Source organism: Centropristis striata, chromosome 8 (genome assembly GCF_030273125.1).
Source record: "Centropristis striata isolate RG_2023a ecotype Rhode Island chromosome 8, C.striata_1.0, whole genome shotgun sequence".
Classification (NCBI taxonomy): Eukaryota; Metazoa; Chordata; class Actinopteri; order Perciformes; family Serranidae; genus Centropristis; species Centropristis striata.
The window spans coordinates 40,879,031-40,899,403 of NC_081524.1; the positions used below are offsets into that span (position 1 = coordinate 40,879,031).

A 20,373-nucleotide genomic window follows, 5' to 3' on the forward strand; every position below is an offset into this window, starting at 1 on the left:
GATCATTGAAGTTAAAAGTATCAGTAAGGAATTAAATACAATACTAACTGAAAATGAAGTACTGCTGACTAGATCTGATCTGAATCAGAGAATATGTGAATACGATGTAAAGTGAAGCTGGTGAATAGTTTCTTTCCACTAGATGGCAACAAACTGCCGTCGAGCAGAAACAGACAAAGACCTCAGTGGATTTACCTATTTTATACAGTATTTTATACAGTCTATGGGATTTACAGTGCTGGTAAATCATCTGGACACAGCAACGTGAAGTTCTGACTCTGAAGTCTTGTAGTTAGTAAAAAAAAAAAACTGTTTTCTTTCAATTAATATTCTAAGCAGCTAGGTGATGTCACATAATTATATTAGAATATATATTTCAGCAAGGAATTTATTTAGGCAAATTGTGACTAAATGTGTACATAAAGAAAACAAATACTAATGTTAGTAATATATATAGTATACTAATACTAATATAGTATATATAGGCCTAATAATGCTGTTTGATGTCCAGAGAGTACAGTTCAAGGGGACAAAGGGAATAGAAATTAAAATGTTATTAATGTAATAACATTGTTTTAAAATCATGATTATTTTATTATTATTGTTATTATTATTGTTATTATTTATTATTATTATTTTGTTTTTTATTTTATTTTACCTAGGTGTTTTCCTTGTTTTGCTGTGTTCTGTAGTCAGACACACCCGCAGCGTCCTGGAGGCGGAGCTCTGCTCGTCTTTGTCCAAAACAAGAGGGAGGTCCTTCTGCTCAGTGACAGAACATATTTCCTGCTGAAGTCTGGTTTCTCTGCCGGTCCTTCTGCTCAGTGAAAGAACATATTTCCTGCTGAAGTCTGGTTCTCTCCCGGTCCTTCTGCTCAGTGACAGAACATATTTCCTGCTGAAGTCTGGTTCTCTCCCGGTCCTTCTGCTCAGTGAAAGAACATATTTCCTGCTGAAGTCTGGTTTCTCTCCCGGTCCTTCTGCTCAGTGATAGAACATATTTCCTGCTGAAGTCTGGTTCTCTCCCGGTCCTTCTGCTCAGTGAAAGAACATATTTCCTGCTGAAGTCTGGTTCTCTCCCGGTCCTTCTGCTCAGTGAAAGAACATATTTCCTGCTGAAGTCTGGTTCTCTCCCGGTCCTTCTGCTCAGTGAAAGAACATATTTCCTGCTGAAGTCTGGTTTCTCTCCGGTCCTTCTGCTCAGTGAAAGAACATATTTCCTGCTGAAGTCTGGTTTCTCTCCGGTCCTTCTGCTCAGTGAAAGAACATATTTCCTGCTGAAGTCTGGCCGCAGCAGAGTTTCTCTCCCGGAGCTTCTGCATTACATCAAAGACTTCAGGTAAGCGTCAACACGTGGGCATTTAATTTGTTTGGATGGTTGTTTTTGTTTTGTTCAACAACAACTGGAGGCTGATGAGTTTGCTGATCCTACTAGCATGCAGCTACGTTTTCAATAAGAAGAAGGCTATTCTTTATATTATCATTTTCTGTTTGTCTTTATATGTTGTAAATTTAAGCCAGTGTTATGAATTGAAGTAGTTATGAGAACAAAAAAAGGTTGTTGGGAGGATTGCTGAGTCAGCAGCCAAACTTGGAGTTAGCTTTAAGAAAAGCTTACATTTTGTGACATTGATTGCATAATATAAGTCCTCATTCTGTTATCTTTTCATATCTTGCTTCCTTAACTCCCTCAGATTTCATCCAGCTGGGAGATGTTTGCCACAGCCACCAGAAACTTTGTGGAAGAGGTGGATCATGGAGGTTTGCTGATTCCAGTGTCCAGCCTGAATGACACTATCGCTCTTCTGACCGTGGTGGTGAAGCGAAAGCGTTTCTGGTTTTGGCAGAGGCCCAAGTATATTCCTACTGATTTTACCCTCAATGATATACTAACAGGAGACACGCCTATACAGCCAGGTAAGCATCAAACCCCTCTAAGTTACTCTGTTATATTCATTTATCATTTAGGATAATAGAAAACATCAATGTTTCACTCTCCACAGGTGTCATAGAGTTAGACTTCATTAAATACAATGGGACATTTGGTGACAACATTAGCGGGACAGTCGATGCAAAGTTCCCCCTCTCTGGTGTGAGTCTGGAGGGAAAAGACTCCTCCAAGCTCCAGTCGTCCTTCGGCAGTCTGAAGAAGGACGAAGTGGATGTGCAGAAGCTGCTGCGAGACTCCAAAGAAAGGTGAGTTCCCCTCACCTGTTCCCACTTCCCTTTCTCTTAGTGTTAAACAGGGTCAACATGGAATAAAAACACTATACATATCATGTGATGTGCAGAGTGGTAAAGATCTGCAAACAGGAAGAATGATCTTTGTCCGACCATAAAGTCGCACTTAAAAAAACTGGAGGCTAGGTTGAATATTAACACTCACAAGAGAACTGCTTGTTTTAGTTCAGGAAGAATAGTTATTTTACATTACACATCATGAATGTGAATCCCTCTTGTTATGGTAAATGGACTGCACTTATAGCACTTTTATCCAAACACTTTACACTACAGACTCATTCACCGTCACACACACATTCATGCTGGAGCCACTAGGTTCATCCTCACACTGATGAACGCAGCATCAGGAGACATTTAGTTCAGTTTAGTTTAGTTTAATTTAGTTCAGTATCTTCCTCAAGGACACTTCAACATGTAGCTGCCATGGTCGGGGATCGAACCACCAACCCTCCGATCAATGTGCAACTGCTCTACCAACTGAGCCACTCTTGTTTCCTTTGAGGGCAAAAATGTTTTCATTTCACCAGGTTACACTTTTTAACCAGCATGAGTCCTGATCATAACTATTAGCCTAAATATTTAAACATTTTCAGAAATGTTTAATCTTTAAATACCGTGTCTTTGTAAAACATTACAATGTTATTCCTAATTCAACGTCTCAGGCTTCTGGACATGTCCCACTGTCTGGTCCAGCAGACGAAGGAGAAACACAAACAGTCGTTTGGGATTGTGAAGGAGCGTATTGTGACGACTCAGCCCTGTTCAGTCATAGAGGAGGTGCAGCAGGGGGGACAGTGTGGAGCAGGTCTGAGTCTCTGCGGACCCAAGACCCCAAAAGTACAGTATGAAACCTGTTCTTTAACCACTCTTAACAGAAAATATTTCACTGTTTATATCATCAACATGATTCCAGGAGTGAATGCAATCATTTCCCTTTTGTCAATGTGTTTTGGTATTTCCCGCTCAGTATAGAATCCTCTCCCCAGATTGAAATGTAACTGTGAGATCCACAAGAAGTGAGATTTTTTTATACTGAAATCCTTGCCAGCAGTTGGTGAAAAATGTGATTTCTCTTCCTGTTTTATAGTTGGTTCCTCTCTGAGTTATTTTTAATAACAGAGAGGAAGAAGAAGCTTTTGCTCTTTTATTGAGACAGACTGACATCAAAGCATTCACTGTTCATGTCAGATAGACTAAAAAAATGATTCTGATACTAAGTTTTATTGCAGCTACATCCTCATGTTCACATCCATTGGAAGCAAACACACCAGCAACTGTTATTGTGTGTGTGATCTCACATGTCTGCTATGTTGTTGCATATTTGCAGTTTTCACTGAAGGAGAACGGGAACTTGAGTAAAGACAGTAATGTGACCATGGAAATTCCCATTCATACCACCATCGCCTACGCCCTCATAGAGCTAGAGATCAAACATGATGGACGCTTTGGTGAGGAATCCTTCACACACAGCCCAGAACACTCTTACAGTCATCTTCCACATTGGATCATTTGAAATGTAACTCGTCGTATTTTCCACAGGGCTGTGTCTGATGTCGGACACCCGTGGTGGTTTTGAAGTGGATGGTCCTGCTAAGAAAGGACTCTCTGGAGCCTCTGCTTCTGAAAATAGCCACCTTACACAAGGTAAATTACTGTTTTCTTCTCTGCAGCCATAAAACATGACATGTTCAGAAATGCATGTTGGGCCTCTAGAGATTGGAAGCCGTCTGTCTTATCATAATGGAACGATAACTGCTTGCTAACGTGTGCTTTGACCTATATCATAAAGTCTTTGTGTGAACTTGTGCTGTGCATAGTTCAAGAGTTCTGCTTCATGCACACATTTAGTCTATGGAGGTGGATGATAAACTGTCTATTTTGTATTTATTCAGAGCTGGAGGGACTGAGCAATCATTTCCAGCTGCTCTCAGCTCTTCCTGCCAACACAAAGTCAGCTCTGCTTAAGCAAATCACAAAAGTTATGGAGGACAGAGGGGCAGTCAGTCCACTTCAGAGTGTGGTAAGCTGGGACAGAGAGGTCAACAAAGAGTTCTACTGTGAGTTAGTGTTATGAACTTCTGTATGATCGGCTTTTAAATCTCTTTGTCTTCTGTCAGCTGGACCAGGTGTGCCTGGATAAGAGACCTGCCCTGAGTGATGTCACAGCAACAGAGTCCCAAAAACAGAGCATCCAAGCAATTCTGGACCTTCTGGAGGGATCTGATCAAGAGGGGTCCAGACCAGTCCTCACAGCTCTTCACCTGGTGATCAGCGCCATGGATGGTGAGAAAGCTCTACTAAAGCGGAACATTTGTGTTTCAACCTGGATCCTATTTTCCTACGTTTTTGTGTTTAAGTGATGAATGTTTTTTTTTAAATTGGATCCAGTATTGAGCTACTTAGAGTGCTTGTTCTTGCCACTGGCTGGCTCAGGTTCTTATCATACGTGTCTGACAACATTATGGAAGGATGAAGAAGTCACTTTGCCTCTCTGGAGAGGCGACTTGTTGCCTGGAAAACGGAGGAATATGTGAGCGCTGGGAAGAGTTAAAACACGGCTTAGTGTTAACTAAAAGATTTTCAATGTCATTGCTGAAATCAGCGATATATTCAGCAATGTAGAGGAGGTCTGTGAAGTCAATTGCTGCCTGTATTTATTTGAGCCAGATAATGCAGAAGAAAAGCTTATAGAGAGAACTAGACTATATATAAATAGTATATACTATATATAAAGTATAAAATGAGAGAGAAGAACAGGCGGAGGAGGGTGAAGCTCCAGAGACTGAACCTGTTGCTAAGATGTTTTAATTCTCTGGAGGATTCTTTTCACTATGTTGTCAAATATTAACAATCTGAGTCTGTCAGTGATAAAAACAAGCACTTTTTGTGGACATAGTGTTTCTTTACATTACACAGTAAACTGGCAACAGCACGCTCACTGAATGCTTCAGTAATGTCAAATATTGTTCCCCATCAGTCCCAGTCACACAGAAACATGGGAAATATGTTCCTGGTTGAACAAAGTTCCCCTTTATTATCAAAATGTTGCTTTTAGTTCTCAATCTGTAAAAGGTAAAAGGTAATTTCGTCCAGCTGTGTTTTCATGTATCTGTTTCTGTGTCTTTGTGCTTCAGAGATGAAAAGTGATTGTCTTGCTGTCTTGGGAACGTGCTGCAGCCTGCCGGTGTTAGAGGCTCTGGAGCTGCTGGTTAGTGGAGTCAGTTTTACAACACAACATGTGATTCTTGATGCATCACATTGATTTAAATGCCACCTGTCTTCCTGTCTACCTGTCCAGGTGCAGTGTGTTTCGGGGGAGGGCGAGCTGCCTCTGAGCGGCGCCGGCCGGGCCGCGCTGACAGACGACGTCTATGAGAAGAGTCAACGTCTGTTTGCCTCCTCCAATGTGTCCCTGAAGAGAGATGGAGACACAGTGAAGACAGAAATAAAACAGCTGCCGGGACACCTGCCGCTGGTCCTCTGCATCGCTGTCAGAGGCCTCGCCTCATTGGCCGGCTGACTCAACACACCTTTATATCCAACAGACTTTAAACACTACACTGAACGAGCTGAAGAGGATCATGGAGATTATCAGTCAACCACAAATTGTCAAAAAAAAGTCAAAAGTAAATCAGTTTAGTCCATTAGTGATGGATTTTGAAGTGGACCTCAGATTTTGAAGACAACCTCAGGGATATTCTGGGATTTTTTAATAAACTGATTTCAGAATCATAAAATTATCCAATTTGAGATGATTACTAATTATGAAAAATATGGTAGTACCCTACCAGTTGGGGTTTAGTCAAATATAAAGATATTCAGTGACCATGGTTTATTAAGAATAACCATAAGCTATATTGCTGAAATATACTAATGTGGGATCACAACTGAAATCAGATTCATTCTTTCAGTGGTTGGTTTTTAACTTGCTGGGGGCATTAGCTTCAAAATGCAGACTAACCTGAAAATCATTTTAGTGAATGAAACAGAAAGTATACGGGTCCAGTGACACCTCGGTATCTTATTTGGAGTATTGCCATTAAATATGAATGTGCCTGGTATCTGAAAGATCACCTGAACTTTTTTAAGTGTTCTCATCGAATTACATTTTGTATATTTATACAAATGTCTCATTTGCCAACTAAAACCTCTCACCTTATTAAAATAAACATGTATGAATCATTTGAGGGTTTGATCTCATGTTACAGTCCTGGTAAACACCACAAACAAACTCAGCAGTCTTCAACATTTTAAGGGCCTGGGCAGAAAATATAATAACCCTAATTAATATATATATATATATATATATATATATATATATATATATATATATATATATATATATATATATATATATATATATATATATATATATATATATATATATATATATATATATATATATATATATAATAAAAAGCTCTAATAACCAGAGCTTTTGACTGAGGGACGGCCTGCATCCACCACTTCATGCATAGTCGATGTTGGTTTCATTAAGGTTGGTCGTATTCTCATCTCTTCCTGTCAGAGAGCCATCTCTCTCCGCTTCCTCCAATCAGAAGGAGCGTTTTCCTCTGAAGCATTGTGGGTACTTCCTCATAGATCTGCAGCTCATAACAGTCAAAATCTGTTCAAGGCAATTTACAGGCTGGATGAGTACTTTAATGCCAACTTTTCACAAAATCTCCACTAGAAAACTATAAAGCCTTGTAAGGAGCGAATGAGTTGGCAAGTGTGAACATGATTTGAACTGACCTGCACCCAGTATACCCAGTATATATGTAAGTATCCCAGTCGCGTCTCATGAAAGCTTTCCTCCAGGAATTGACTGGAGACATTCAAGACATTAATATAGCAGTAAACAACGATTAACTGTAAAAATCTAGTGGATTAGTGATTAGTGACATAAGAGTTTTAGCATTCTTTATGGATTTGGGAGTTGGTCGCGTTTACTTCAGACCACATCATTTATGAATCGTAAAAATGGCGTCGTCCCCCATTAAACCAGTTTGGCTTGACACACTTTTTTCTCTTCCAAGTCATGAACGCATATCTCAACCCGTTTGTCAAGTTCCTGCCAAAGGAGTGAAGCAAAACCAAAGAGGATCATTAGAAAACACCAGTTATTTATTTGACATCTGAAAATACATATTTTCTGAATTCTTGTAAAATATATCTTATTAAGTAAATATGAACTTTATTTAAAACAGTTAAGTTTTAGTAATATCACATCAAAAGGGATGGTTCTCTGAGATGCAGTACCCTGTTAGAGTCCTGTGGAAAGTCTTTCTTTCAAACACAAAGAGAGCACCATATCAACGGGCCTAACAGTCAGAATTACTTACATGATCCAAATCTATGACAAACAATCAACATAATTAATGTAATCTGTTGTGCTTGAGTGAAAAAGAAATAAGGGGTAAACACTACAATATTACTTTTCCTTCTGTACAACATCAAGCGGTGACTGGCAAGACATTTTCCATTTTGTAACAGTTTGAAATGCAAATACAGCAGAGCAACAACGTGGCCTTGTAGAGGAAAAGGTCTCAAAAATATGACACTATTCTACATGAATGACGAGATGAAGTACTGGAGGCATATGCACTGTAAACTGTAACACTGAGGTATCGTTCTCTCCAATAAGCAAGCTCTTCTCATTTCTGCAGAATAAATACACTTAATCTCACATATAGATGTAGAATTTAAACAGGACATGACAAAAATTGCAATTGCTTTTAAAACATCCTGACACAAGGGCCAGTATTTTTTCCAATCCGCATGGATAATAATGATTCTTTAAAAAATATTTTGCCAATAAATAAGTACACTTCCTGTGTGTTGTGAGTTGCATAGTGTCCTTGAAAGGAGTCTGGCAATTCAGATCAAAGTGACTCTGATGCAGCTTTGTGCGAGACCCATATTCACACAGGTCGATGTCCAACTCTGTCCATGTAGCAGAACAGTGTTGAGTCCTCTGTCCCTTCAGGTGTCCCTTCGTCCCAAAGCCTAGCAGCTGGGACAGTAGGACATCAGTAGACCCAGCTGACTGGAACCCACTGCGGCTCGATGAATAATCTCTCTACCTCCTCCTGCAGTTTGTCAAAGGCCTTGTCCAGATTGTCATTGACAATAGTCAGGTCAAAGTAGTGGCTGTATGCCCGGCGGATCCTGGCACTCTCGTCCACAGTCTTCTTCAAATCGTTTTCCTGTTACAGAAAGAGATCGAGCCCATTAGGATGATGGACACAACCATTTTACATCTGGCAGCGAAAATGTTTTTGAAAAGCTAAATGCCAACAGATATGGATGGAAGCGGAGTATTCCATTACATAAAAACATGTACATTTTGAAAATGATTCAACGTTTTCCAACAAATTACACTATTCAGCTAGCTGGGTTTTAATTCTTCAAATAGTACAACACTAATAACATTAGTGCAGCCTAATCTTTATCTGCAGCTGTGCAGAAATACAAGGTTTAACACAATGAATTTGTATGTTATAGATGAAGCTTTGAAGCTTTAAACTACTTGGTACAGCCCTGATTTCATGAGCTGTAGCCCCTGAAAGGTCAGTTATCATTTTTAAGTGTTTAGGAACCTTAAATCTTCTCAAAACGTACCGTGAGTAATTTGGTAGTAAGTCCAGCATCTACCACAGCTTTGTGCATAGCTCTTAGTGTGTCCAGTTCAGGAGCAGCAATAAACACCACAAATGGCATAAACTCAGCAGTCTTCAACACTTTTAGGGCCTGGGCAGAAAACATAACGTCACAAACAAAGCTTTAAGGGGAAAAAAACTGAAATCTAAACATTGGAAGTGTTGTGACTAACCTGAGGGTTGACGTCGAGGATGCAGGTGCGGCCTGCGTCCACCACTTCATGGATGGAGTCGATCTTGGTGCCGTAGAGGTTGGCGTCGTATTCTCCGTGCTCCAGGTAACGGCTGTCCTTGATGTCCTTCTCCATCTGTTCCCGCGTCACAAAGCAGTAGTTCTGGCCGTCTCGCTCCTCCTCCCTCGCACGGCGAGATGTGACTGAAGGTCAAAGGTCAGAGGTGTTAAATGGAGTTTAGTTGCAGACAATCTAATCCCGTCCGCTGTCTGTCTCAAGCACTCACAGGGTACGGTGGTTCCATATCGCAGAGGGTTCACAACAATGAGTCGATTCTTCAGGCTCCGCCTCCCAACTCCCTGGGCTCCAATCAGAATGAGCGTTTTCCTCTGAAAAGGCGGCATCTTGGCTACTTCCTCGTAAATCTGCAGCTCGTAACGGTCAAATTCTGTTCAAGGAAATTCACGGGCCGGATTAGTACTTTGATGCAAACATTTCACAAAATCTTTCTTATGTAGGAAAATTTGATCCAGTGGTGATGCACACCTGCATTCTTCGAAGTGAGGTACATCATTTTTTTCTTCTTTTTCTTTGCAGTTCCACAGAGCATCCCTGAGAAAGAGAAAAAAAAGTGTCAGGTCGCCACATGGTGGTGCTAGAGAGTTTTCTAACATGATGATAAGTTGCAGGGAGTGAATGAGTTGTTGAGTGTGAACATGATTTGAACTGACCTGTACCCGAAGTATCCCAGTCTCGTCTCACAAAAGCTTTCCTCTTCTCCTCCAAGAACTGGCTGGGGATGAGACCAGTGGCTCCACCAACAACTTTGCATGCCTACATGGAAGTCAAAGTAGCTCAGGAATGATTGGCTTAAATATTTAACATAGGAAAAGGATTATCGTGCCTAGATATCTGTCACAAACATATTCCTCCATATCTTTTGCCACCTCTTACAGCTTTCAACAGTAAGTTCTAATAAGCTGTTATATATTATATATTATATATATAATAAGCTCTTCACCACCACTGCTGAGCAAGATTTGTCAACTCACCTGCCACCAGTTGGGGTCCTCCTTGTTTACTACATGAAGAATGTCTCCCTTGGAAAAGGCCAGGCCTGCCTCTTTACAGGGGATCAAGTTGTCTGTGGCCGGATTATAGTTGAAGTGGGGCTTCAGAAAAACCTACAATTTAGGGTCCGAATAAGATACCAAAGATTAAACCATAGAGAAAATATACATAATAATAGAAAACAATACCTAGAATCCCTAATAAAATATGGTCACATTTAGCTAAATAATATTAATAAGATTATTTATTTATCCTTTATCATTTATCACTTTTCCATTGCTGTAAAATAGGGCTGCAAGATTAGGAAAATATGTGGTAACATTGAATATAACAATAATATTTCAGAACCAATAATGTGCTAAATAAAGAGATATTAAGTATACTCAGCTCTACTTTTTTTGCTGCTTTCTATAAACAAATGTTTAGTTTGTTTAGTTTAAGAAACATTAGAGTAACTTATTCCAACAGTCTTTTACTGAACATATTCACTAAACTAAACGCAAAGAAGAAATATGAAGAAGAAAAGAATGATATATTTTAAAGAACAGTTTTCAAGTGACTCATAAAGTCCCTGAGTGCAATATCACAGGCTTTCATTACATGTTGACATGGCAATAACAATAAAACAATTAGTGTGCAGCCCTACAGTAGAACAAATGAACAACGTGTCTGACAGCTCTTAAAATACCAAAATACCTACACAACTATAATGAGTACACTTATCATATCCAATTAGTCTTCTAATTCACAAGGTAAAACTCTGACTGAAACCCAACAAGCACACATCAGAACAGTAGAATGAGATCATTTAATCCTTCGTGGCACAAAGGTCACTGACATAACCTGACGTAGTGCTGGTCCGTGTCAGCTGCTGGGCCTGTTACTGTAAGAAGGAGATGCTACAGTGAATAGAGTGAGTGTCCCAGATAGTGTGAGGAGTGTTATTAATAGACCCTCAGCCAGCTCCACTTTCAGAAGCCTGGCATTCTGAGATCACGCAGGTCAGGCAGCTCTAGTCCCAATCCCTGAAAGATACAGTATGAGCTCTAGTCCCAATAACTGATAGATACAGTATGAGCTCTAGTCCCAATAACTGAAAGATACAGTATGAGCTCTAGTCCCAATAACTGAAAGATACAGTATGAGCTCTAGTCCCAATCCCTGAAAGATACAGAATGAGCTCTAGTCCCAATCCCTGAAAGATACAGTACGAGCTCTAGTCCCAATAACTGAAAGATACAGTACGAGCTCTAGTCCCAATAACTGAAAGATACAGTATGAGCTCTAGTCCCAATAACTGAAAGATACAGTACGAGCTCTAGTCCCAATAACTGAAAGATACAGTACGAGCTCTAGTCCCAATAACTGAAAGATACAGTACGAGCTCTAGTCCCAATAACTGAAAGATACAGTACGAGCTCTAGTCCCAATCCCTGAAAGATACAGTACGAGCTCTAGTCCCAATCCCTGAAAGATACAGTACGAGCTCTAGTCCCAATCCCTGAAAGATACAGTACGAGCTCTAGTCCCAATAACTGAAAGATACAGTATGAGCTCTAGTCCCAATAACTGAAAGATACAGTACGAGCTCTAGTCCCAATCCCTGAAAGATACAGTATGAGCTCTAGTCCCAGTCCCTGAAAGATACAGTATGAGCTCTAGTCCCAATAACTGAAAGATACAGTATGAGCTCTAGTCCCAATAACTGAAAGATACAGTATGAGCTCTAGTCCCAATCCCTGAAAGATACAGTACGAGCTCTAGTCCCAATCCCTGAAAGATACAGTATGAGCTCTAGTCCCAGTCCCTGAAAGATACAGTATGAGCTCTAGTCCCAATAACTGAAAGATACAGTATGAGCTCTAGTCCCAATAACTGAAAGATACAGTACGAGCTCTAGTCCCAATCCCTGAAAGATACAGTATGAGCTCTAGTCCCAATCCCTGAAAGATACAGTATGAGCTCTAGTCCCAATCCCTGAAAGATACAGTATGAGCTCTAGTCCCAATCCCTGAAAGATACAGTACGAGTCCTAACAGCACCTGGTACGCCAGGACTTACACATCAACACATCCAGAGTACTTAACACACTGATTTCAAGATTTCAATCAAGTTTAATAGAGCTGATTAAAAAAATCTAGTATTCAATTTAGATTTCCCATTGTAACAGGACAGTTGAAACACTGGACAGGAAAACATGAAATGCAGCCTGGTATTGCGTCACCAACCTGTGGAGGTGACGGTGTGTCTCTGTAACTGGGCAGGACCTTCAGTGTGATGGTCCCACTGCAGTCTCCCAGCAGCTCCTGGAGTTCATGGGGGTTCCTGCCGACCTCCCGACCGTTCACCTCGCGGATTATGTCCCCTGTGTGCAGCATGCCCTGCCTGTCAATCGAGCTGCCGTGCAGGATCCGCGCGATCACCATATCTCCGCGCTCCACACGGAACGTTACCCCCTGAAACACAGTAAGAGTCATTTAGTATCATTCGGCACATCATAACTCACAGCAGGCACGGCTGGTCTGTCGCTGAGCAAGGAGCAACTCATGTCGAGTTACTCTGTAAAACAGAGTCACCCTGCTCTAACGAATAGTCAATAAAACTGGACAGGAGTACAACAGATGCTTCCTCTGTAGAGCTGTGGTTGATATAAATGTCTGGCTAATTTACCAGCGGCTCCCCGGCTTTCTTCTGGATGCCGATCATCCTCACAGCATCAGCTGGCATGAGCGTACTGGTAAACAAGGCATTGCTGTTCACCGCAGTGTGGGGCATTTCATAGCACTTTGTAGCCACTTTGTCATGAGCCTCTATCAAAGACTGAGGCAGAAAAAACAAGAACAGGAGAGTACAGACATAAATTAGAAACTCTTGTTCATTATTTCTGTACTTAAAGATCTTAAAGTAAATTTCCAACACATTTTCTCACTAAGAAAAACAACAATTGTTGATACTATGCAGTTCTACCAAAACCCAAAAGAGCAACATGCTTTTAATATAATATATTACCATGAAATATTAAAGACATAAATCATTTTATAAACAGACACTTTTAAGACTGCATGGACAGCTAATAATACAGAGAAGATAAGTCAGTCTTGTTCTTACCCAAGCGGCCACAACACAGAGTTAGCATTGGTCAGACTACAAACTGCTTCAGCAAATGTGTAGATTTACTGAAACAGTAGGTGACAGGGTCTTCTCCCCCTGACTTTACTCACATAACTCAGCCTGCTATTGGCCCAGGGAAATACACCCCCACCCTCCCATGCTGCAGCTTGCAAGTGGTTGAGAATACAAGGAAGCAGAGCTGCCACCACATCAGAGAATATTAAGCAAAGGATGGTGTAACAAGCTCTGACATCCACTGCCACACAAGTAGATCACAAAGTACACCATTCACTCTTGAAATCTCTGGTCCATTGACCCCCATTTCACCCAGTAGAAACTGTGTACAAGAAGAAGAAGATACCTTAAAGTGCGGCTCCTGGAGGATCCTGACAAGCTCAGCAGTGGCAGCATCTTTTTCTGGCAGGTTGTTGAGGGAATCCAGAATCTCTGTGACCAGCTGAACGTTATCATCCCGCACAGCTTTTAACTTAACTTCCTCAAGACGCTCATGGGCCTACACACACACACACACACACACACACACACACACACACACACACACACACACACACACAACAACAAATGACCTTTATCAGGCGGTTCGCTGAGAGTTCAGAGTGCCACACATTAAATAAAATCAAAATAAACCTACAAACTGCTGTCCAAACATAAAGAATGTTTAAAAAAAGCCATGTTCTTGTGACTTTTATGCCAAACATTATGGCTTTCATACTATCCTTGTGATGAGGCAGAAGACAAACACAAATGAGTTTATATACTGTGTAGGGCTTTTGGAGATTACACCACACTGGAACGTACATACAAGCTGATGTAGCAGCTAAAAAAATGGAATAACCAAGAAAACCAGTGCTCTGTCAGCTAGAAATGAGGACAAGAGCTTGCCTTTGTGACAAGTTTTCTATAGAAATCATTCTATTCATAGATATGGTAGATGAACCTTGTGACCTAAATCTGCATTGGAGTTCTGTTATGTAAGCCATTTGTTCTTCATGCTGTCAACTACTTTTAGCTGTGTTAAACAAAATGGATTTTAATTGGTGTTAAAAGGGAATCTTTTCTGTGTACTCAAGCTTAAGCAGATGCTCTACATTCCTTTCAAGTGAATAGAAGTGGAGGAGATGAGCTGTTCCACCCTGCACATAACAGATCTGATGCTTGTTTCTTTCTTCTAAGGAAGCTGAGTTATACCTCACCCTCGCCAGGAGACATTTCCTGCCAGTAATTTGAACCTCAACACCGGAACAGTGGGCACATTGCAAGACTAGTTAACTTCATGGGGTACCACATTACAAGAGGTAGTACATACATAAATAATCATATAATGTTTTAGAGGGAGAAAGATCGGCCTGAACGATTTCACCCTGCAGCCCTAAAAAACAACCACTGCCCTTTTGGTTAAGATGTGTTGCCGAGCTTCAGAGGAAGCTGTCGCCATTCTGGACGTGTGGCGACATGAGACACTTATTACACATTCATTTCCTCAGGCTTACATTAGTCGTTTCTATTTAATTGTCAAGCATTTAAAGGAACTTTTTGTTGCAAAGAAAAATGTATTTGGCATGTTTCAATCAACTGTTTCGGAGTGAAACACCAGAAGTTGGTGCTATAGCCGTGGCTGTAATGCACCAGTAAATACAACAGAAGAAGTGGAGGTTGCTAAACCATAAGCACAGCCATTTGCCATGGCCTCCTGCCCAAGTACAATAGAAAAAAGAACAGGAATTTGGTTCAGTTGGGCAAGTTTTGGCCATGGCCATGTCTCATGCGGTCCAAAGACAAATTAATATATTACCCGGGAAGATGCCTACAGCAGATCAGTCATGCAAGTTAAATGTTTGCAACATCAGAACTTGTTCAGCAAAGGCGTTTCCATATCCCAATTAATGCATCAACTCTTTTTCGACGAGGGCAAAAACCACCTGAAGTGACCATAAAAACCTTTTATGCACAATTTACATCGAAACTATAGCTACAGCCTCGTGACCAGCTAATGACATCACATCTGAGTGTGGGTTGTTTTTACCTTGGCAAGGGAGCGGACGATGGGGCTCTCCATGATGCCTCTGAGGAAGATGAGGTCAATATCTTTGGCTCCTGAGCCTGTTGGCAGGTCTTTCAGGTTGTCCAGTACCTGCTGCATGGCTGAGGGGGAAAAAAATACAGAATGTCACAGATCGGTTTAACAGAATGCCAGGACACGCTTTACTTCTTTTGAGCTTGAGAGCAGATATGTTGGTGACAAACAAATCTCATAGCCAGTGATAATTAAAATAAATTAAAATTCTGAGCCAATGAAAACACAGATGAAAAAGACAACAAAACAATGTGACTATAATAAGAGCTTACAAGGCAAGAACAATACGTGGACAGTCTATCAATGGGCCAATTCACAGAGAACATCCCATATTTCCACTGCAGCAGCAACAAGCACGCAGAGTCACAAAAGAATTGTTCTACTAACAGATCTGCCTTGTAGAGGCTGAGAGCACAAAGCAAGAAACTGGAGCCTGACAAATACAGCTTGTCATTTCAGATTCAATTATTATAATGTCAATAAACTGAATAAAAGATATATTTCTGTACACCCATTAATTATCTTCTCGTTAAAAAGGGTTTTTAATACATTTTGGGTTTTCTTTTTTCAGCAGAATAAGCAGTCATTTGCATTTTCTCAGTTTGAAAATAAAAGTAGACAGAAATAAATGCTGTCACTATGAGAGCTAATAGACAGTTGGCTGTTTTGCAAGTGCATCACATCTTAAAAAATGTTTTCTTGCCATTAGTGACTATTGTATGTCCCACAGAGGGAGAAATGTAAAAAGCTCAGAAGCAGCAGCAAATACACCCACACAAGTATCTCTGGGCAGTGGGCACAGAACCATTCAAATGGTAATGAAATGTCAAATTTTGCACAAAACATTACATCAGTTCTTGTGCAAAAGATTAATGAGGACTTTGTCTTTGACAGCTTACCTTTGCCAGACTTTGCATTTGCCACAGTCATGTTTAATATTCCTCAGCTCAGGACAGTGATATTCTCTCAAAAGCCGCCCAACTGCCCGCTTACAAAAACCAGAGCAACTGGAGGACTGGGGAAGGCAGGAAACCCACTCAGGTCAGTTTAGTGCTGTGTAGGCTAAGGTCACCATACTCTACAAGCCATGTCATGAAATGAATCAAGCTTATGTTTACAACATGCAGAAACAGTATGGATGCATGAGACACAAAAATAACATTTGTGTTCTGTGTGCATGTCAGCACAGAGAGCTCTAATGAATTAAGGGCATGACAAAGAGGCCATTGAATGACACAAGACGTGTCCTTCTGGCTAAAAGTTGTGCCAGTCACACACAGGGAGGCCCTTAGGGGCTCAGTACAAACATGATCTCCAAACAGAGGGAGGCATAAACAGCCCGGCCAATGACTTAGGGGGTATGTGCACAAACATAAATATGGACTAGCAGAGCATAGGCCATATTTAACTGTATAAACATCATAAATTCAATAGTGTACTCCCTCCACACAGCAAATAAGGCAGATTATCATCCAGGGTAAAAAAGAAACAAGAAAGGCACAAACTCACCTACAAATTGTGCTCAAAGCATCAGTGCAGCACTCGGACACGCAGCCCCACGTTTTTCTACAAAGCACTCATCTGGACTCTCTGAACTGAAAGAGTAAATGTAGGAAAAAAATCTAATTATTCTTGTTATTAAGTAAAATTGTCCTAGACACAATAACTCCCTGGGTTTCGATAAAAGCAGCTCATGTTGGTAAGTTAGTTCCTCTCCCAGCCAAGGGTTTCCTTCATTGCTCAGACTTCTCCAGTTCATTTAATAGTATTGTTAATGTAGCCATTGTGATTGGCCAAGTTAATCACATGACCAATGTCTGTTTAAAAAAACCCTCATTACTCCTACCAAGTAAGATAAAGCCCAGCACAGAAAGAGTGAGGCTGTCTGGGAAGTATTAATTGTGTTCTGTGGGTTTAAAAAGATCAAAAGTAACTAAAAGAAGACTTTCATTTTATGTGATTACTATGAAGATTGTTAAAGCTGTTTTCATAAGCTCTTTATAGATGTTAAACTAACTTATCCATGTATTACTGCTACTAAGTAATTCTTTTGAGTAGCACCATTTACCGACACTAATAATAACCCAATAAAAAATGTCTGACATATGTTCAATAAATTCTGAACATATATTTTAGGGAATGTTTAGATTTACATTGTAGCTAGACAGTAATATCGATATTAGCGATGTAAGAAATTATCATTTAACTTTAGTGTCACAATGGGTGTGTATATTAGGACAGTTTCTCTAAGATATCTTTTTTAATTGTAATATATCACAATCAATTGAACCCATGTATCATAAAACATATTAATAATCAGATATCTTACCAATAACACAACCCTAGTTAACATTTGAAAAGGGGATTTTTCAACGATAAATTGTCCACCTGTGTGTTTATCTTGGTGAACATTCAAAAATCTAAGGTACTGATAGTGTTTGGGAGTTTATGCAAATATATAGTAATAATTGCCTAAGTCATTTATTTCTCTTAAGTTACATAATTTACACACAGTGTTATTACTATGCCAGTAGCCATCCTTTGTTACATCCTTTTAGAGTGAAATGATCAATAAATGTCATATGTTACACTTTTGGTGGAGTTTTTTGTGTTTCCTGCAAAACTTGAAAAAATGAGTTAGGCGATTATTTTAACAGGGTGATGATATAGTTGAAAGGAAAGGAGCCTTTTAATGCCGTTATAATGCAGTCATAATGCTTGGACTGTGGTACCAGAGAGTTCACATTTCTAGGAATTGAAGCCGATACATTCGTAAAGTATTGCATGCTATATTACATAACAGTCACCCAGTTTGAGTCCATTCACACGCTAGGAGCCAGCTTCAGTACTGGGCTGAAAGGCAGAAAGCTGCTCCAGTCATTGAACGCAACACCGCCTCTATGTTAGTGATCCGGGCTGAAAGGCAGAAAGCTGCTCCAGTCATTGAACGCAACACCGCCTCTATGTTAGTGATCCGGGCTGAAAGGCAGAAAGCTGCTCCAGTCATTGAACGCAACACCGCCTCTATGTTAGCCTTATCAAAGCACACTGCTGCTCCAGTCATTGAACGCAACACCGCCTATATGTTAGTTATCCATCAGAAACACGAGGAACAGCAGCTGGGACTGAGCGCGGTGTGTTCAGTGGTAGATGAGTTAATATAATAAACAGTAAGTCAGTCTAACAACCAAACAATGTGTAGCTGCAGCCTTTAACCTGCTGTCAGCTCCACATGCACTGGCACGTGTGACCATGTAACGGAGCTAAACTAGCCTTTAGCAGCTAATTAGCTGCGGCACACATTAATACTGCCCCTAATACTAACCCTAACCCTGCACCACGACACGATCTCACTAGAAGATATTATAGTATAAGATATTATAGATCTCACTAGAAGATATTATAGTATAAGATATTATAGATCTTATATTGATAGATATTATAGTATAAGATATTATAGATCTCACTAGAAGATATTATAGTATAAGATATTATAGATCTCACTAGAAGATATTATAGATCTCACTAGAAGATATTATAGTATAAGATATTATAGATCTCACTAGAAGATATTATAGATCTCACTAGAAGATATTATAGTATAAGATATTATAGATCTCACTAGAAGATATTATAGATCTCACTAGAAGATATTATAGTATAAGATATTATAGATCTCACTAGAAGATATTATCCTGAAGCTGCTGTCAGGTCCTTCATGGTGTTCTCTCCACTAGTCCCGTCCCAAGCTGGTGCTAGCATTGCTAGCTGTAGCTAATCAGGCAGCGTTGCGATGCTAATGATTGCTAGCATTGCTAGCTGTAGCTAATCAGGCAGCGTTGCGATGCTAATGATTGCTAGCATTGCTAGCTGTAGCTAATCAGGCAGCGTTGCGATGCTAATGATTGCTAGCATTGCTAGCTGTAGCTAATCAGTAGGCAGCGTTGCGATGCTAATGGTTGCTAGCAAACATTAGCATGCCCTTACACGTTAAATATTCTCCAGACTGGAGGATTCCTTCATGTTACCACACACACTCAGCTAATGAACCCAGCTAATGTATCTGGTCGGTTCCCTGCGGAGTTGTTCTGGTTTAATACATTAACTGTACTGGTTTAATACATTAAGCTGCAGCTCTAGTGATTAGCTATTAGCTAACCGTATTAGCATGTGGCTAAACTAGCTCGCTAACGTTAGCTGACCGTGAGTGTCCCATGCTGAGGCCGTTATTAAAGTAACTGGGACAATGAATGAATGATACATTACCCAGTTTAACCAGTACCTCCCAGTCACGCTCTCATGCTTCCCTCCATCTCAGTTTCGGTATCCGCAGACCAACTGAACAACAGTAACTGGTTAGTGATTAGCAGAGTGTGTGTGTGTGTGTGTGTGTGTCTGAGCCCGTCAGCTGCCTGTCCACACACACACACACACTGATGTGCTAATGACAGCCAATGCCGTCCAGGTTATATCTGCCTGTTGAAACCACCCATATGATTTACTGTAAACTTTCCCCTACATTCAATACTGGTAGTTGAGAAAACGTGTAATGTGACAAATGCAAGGAACCCCTAATCAGAAATGTAAAATACTGTCTGACTGGGTTTGAAAGTAGCCTGTACACACTTTAATTTTGTGAGTTCACAGTTCAAAACAATTATTTGGCCAAGATATTAAAACATACAATAACCTGTTGACCTTATTCGGTTACTTTATCCAGCGTCCAGGTCTCAAAAGCTGTAATTTAAAAACGTGCAAAACAAAAGTGGCTGTGCTGAATCCATCGTTTGTCAGTAGAGTAGTGTAGCAGTAACTGCAATTTCAGAAGAAATTTGAGTTTGAATGCTGGCTTGAATGTTGGAAGAAGTTGAAATTGGTGGAATTAATACAATTGTCATTAAAACGTTGAAAAATACCAATAATGTAAAAAGATAAATGATTTTAAGTTGTTCTTGAAAAGCGGACACCACACTGTAATGCTGGCTTTAATGCATCAGAAAAAGTTGAATTAGTAAGAATA

At 40.2% G+C, this 20,373-nt stretch overlaps 2 protein-coding genes across 5 annotated transcripts; one reads left to right on the top strand and one right to left on the bottom strand.

Annotated features, from left to right (window-relative positions):
• The first annotated feature begins 623 nt into the window (after positions 1-623).
• Positions 624-6,425, top strand: gsdmeb (gasdermin Eb). Its single transcript, XM_059339556.1, has 10 exons — positions 624-1,339; positions 1,695-1,917; positions 2,004-2,196; positions 2,904-3,078; positions 3,569-3,689; positions 3,781-3,885; positions 4,134-4,261; positions 4,359-4,524; positions 5,376-5,449; positions 5,540-6,425. The coding sequence occupies exons 2-10, from the start codon at positions 1,713-1,715 to the stop codon at positions 5,759-5,761; spliced, it is 1,389 nt and encodes a 462-aa protein (XP_059195539.1). The 5' UTR covers positions 624-1,339; positions 1,695-1,712; the 3' UTR covers positions 5,762-6,425.
• Positions 6,426-7,418: 993 nt separating this feature from the next.
• Positions 7,419-20,073, bottom strand: pals2a (protein associated with LIN7 2, MAGUK p55 family member a). 4 transcript variants are annotated; one of them, XM_059339303.1, is made up of 13 exons: positions 20,052-20,073; positions 16,863-16,948; positions 15,303-15,421; positions 13,620-13,772; positions 12,818-12,967; positions 12,376-12,603; positions 10,129-10,260; positions 9,808-9,910; positions 9,623-9,688; positions 9,363-9,524; positions 9,077-9,279; positions 8,866-8,994; positions 7,419-8,450 (listed from the first exon to the last, which is right to left on the bottom strand). In XM_059339303.1, exons 3-13 carry the CDS (start codon positions 15,417-15,419, stop codon positions 8,274-8,276), a joined length of 1,620 nt encoding a protein of 539 aa, XP_059195286.1. In that variant the 5' UTR covers positions 15,420-15,421; positions 16,863-16,948; positions 20,052-20,073; the 3' UTR covers positions 7,419-8,273. The 4 variants fall into 4 exon arrangements, with proteins under 4 accessions (XP_059195286.1, XP_059195283.1, XP_059195284.1 ...); XM_059339300.1 differs by lacking the exon at positions 20,052-20,073 and adding an exon at positions 19,620-19,733; XM_059339301.1 differs by lacking the exon at positions 20,052-20,073 and adding an exon at positions 19,035-19,600.
• Between the last annotated feature and the right edge of the window lie 300 nt (positions 20,074-20,373).

Coding starts and splice junctions, on each gene's coding strand:
- gsdmeb (XM_059339556.1), top strand. CDS start 1,713: ATGTTTGCCACAGCCACCAGAAACTTTGTGGAAGAGGTGGATCATGGA. Junction 3,886..4,133: donor AAATAGCCACCTTACACAAG/GTAAATTACTGT, acceptor GTATTTATTCAG/AGCTGGAGGGACTGAGCAAT. Junction 5,450..5,539: donor TAGAGGCTCTGGAGCTGCTG/GTTAGTGGAGTC, acceptor CTACCTGTCCAG/GTGCAGTGTGTTTCGGGGGA.
- pals2a (XM_059339299.1), bottom strand. CDS start 16,283: ATGACTGTGGCAAATGCAAAGTCTGGCAAAG. Junction 13,773..15,302: donor TCGTCCGCTCCCTTGCCAAG/GTAAAAACAACC, acceptor GTGTGTGTGTAG/GCCCATGAGCGTCTTGAGGA. Junction 8,995..9,076: donor TCCTCGACGTCAACCCTCAG/GTTAGTCACAAC, acceptor TTTTCTGCCCAG/GCCCTAAAAGTGTTGAAGAC.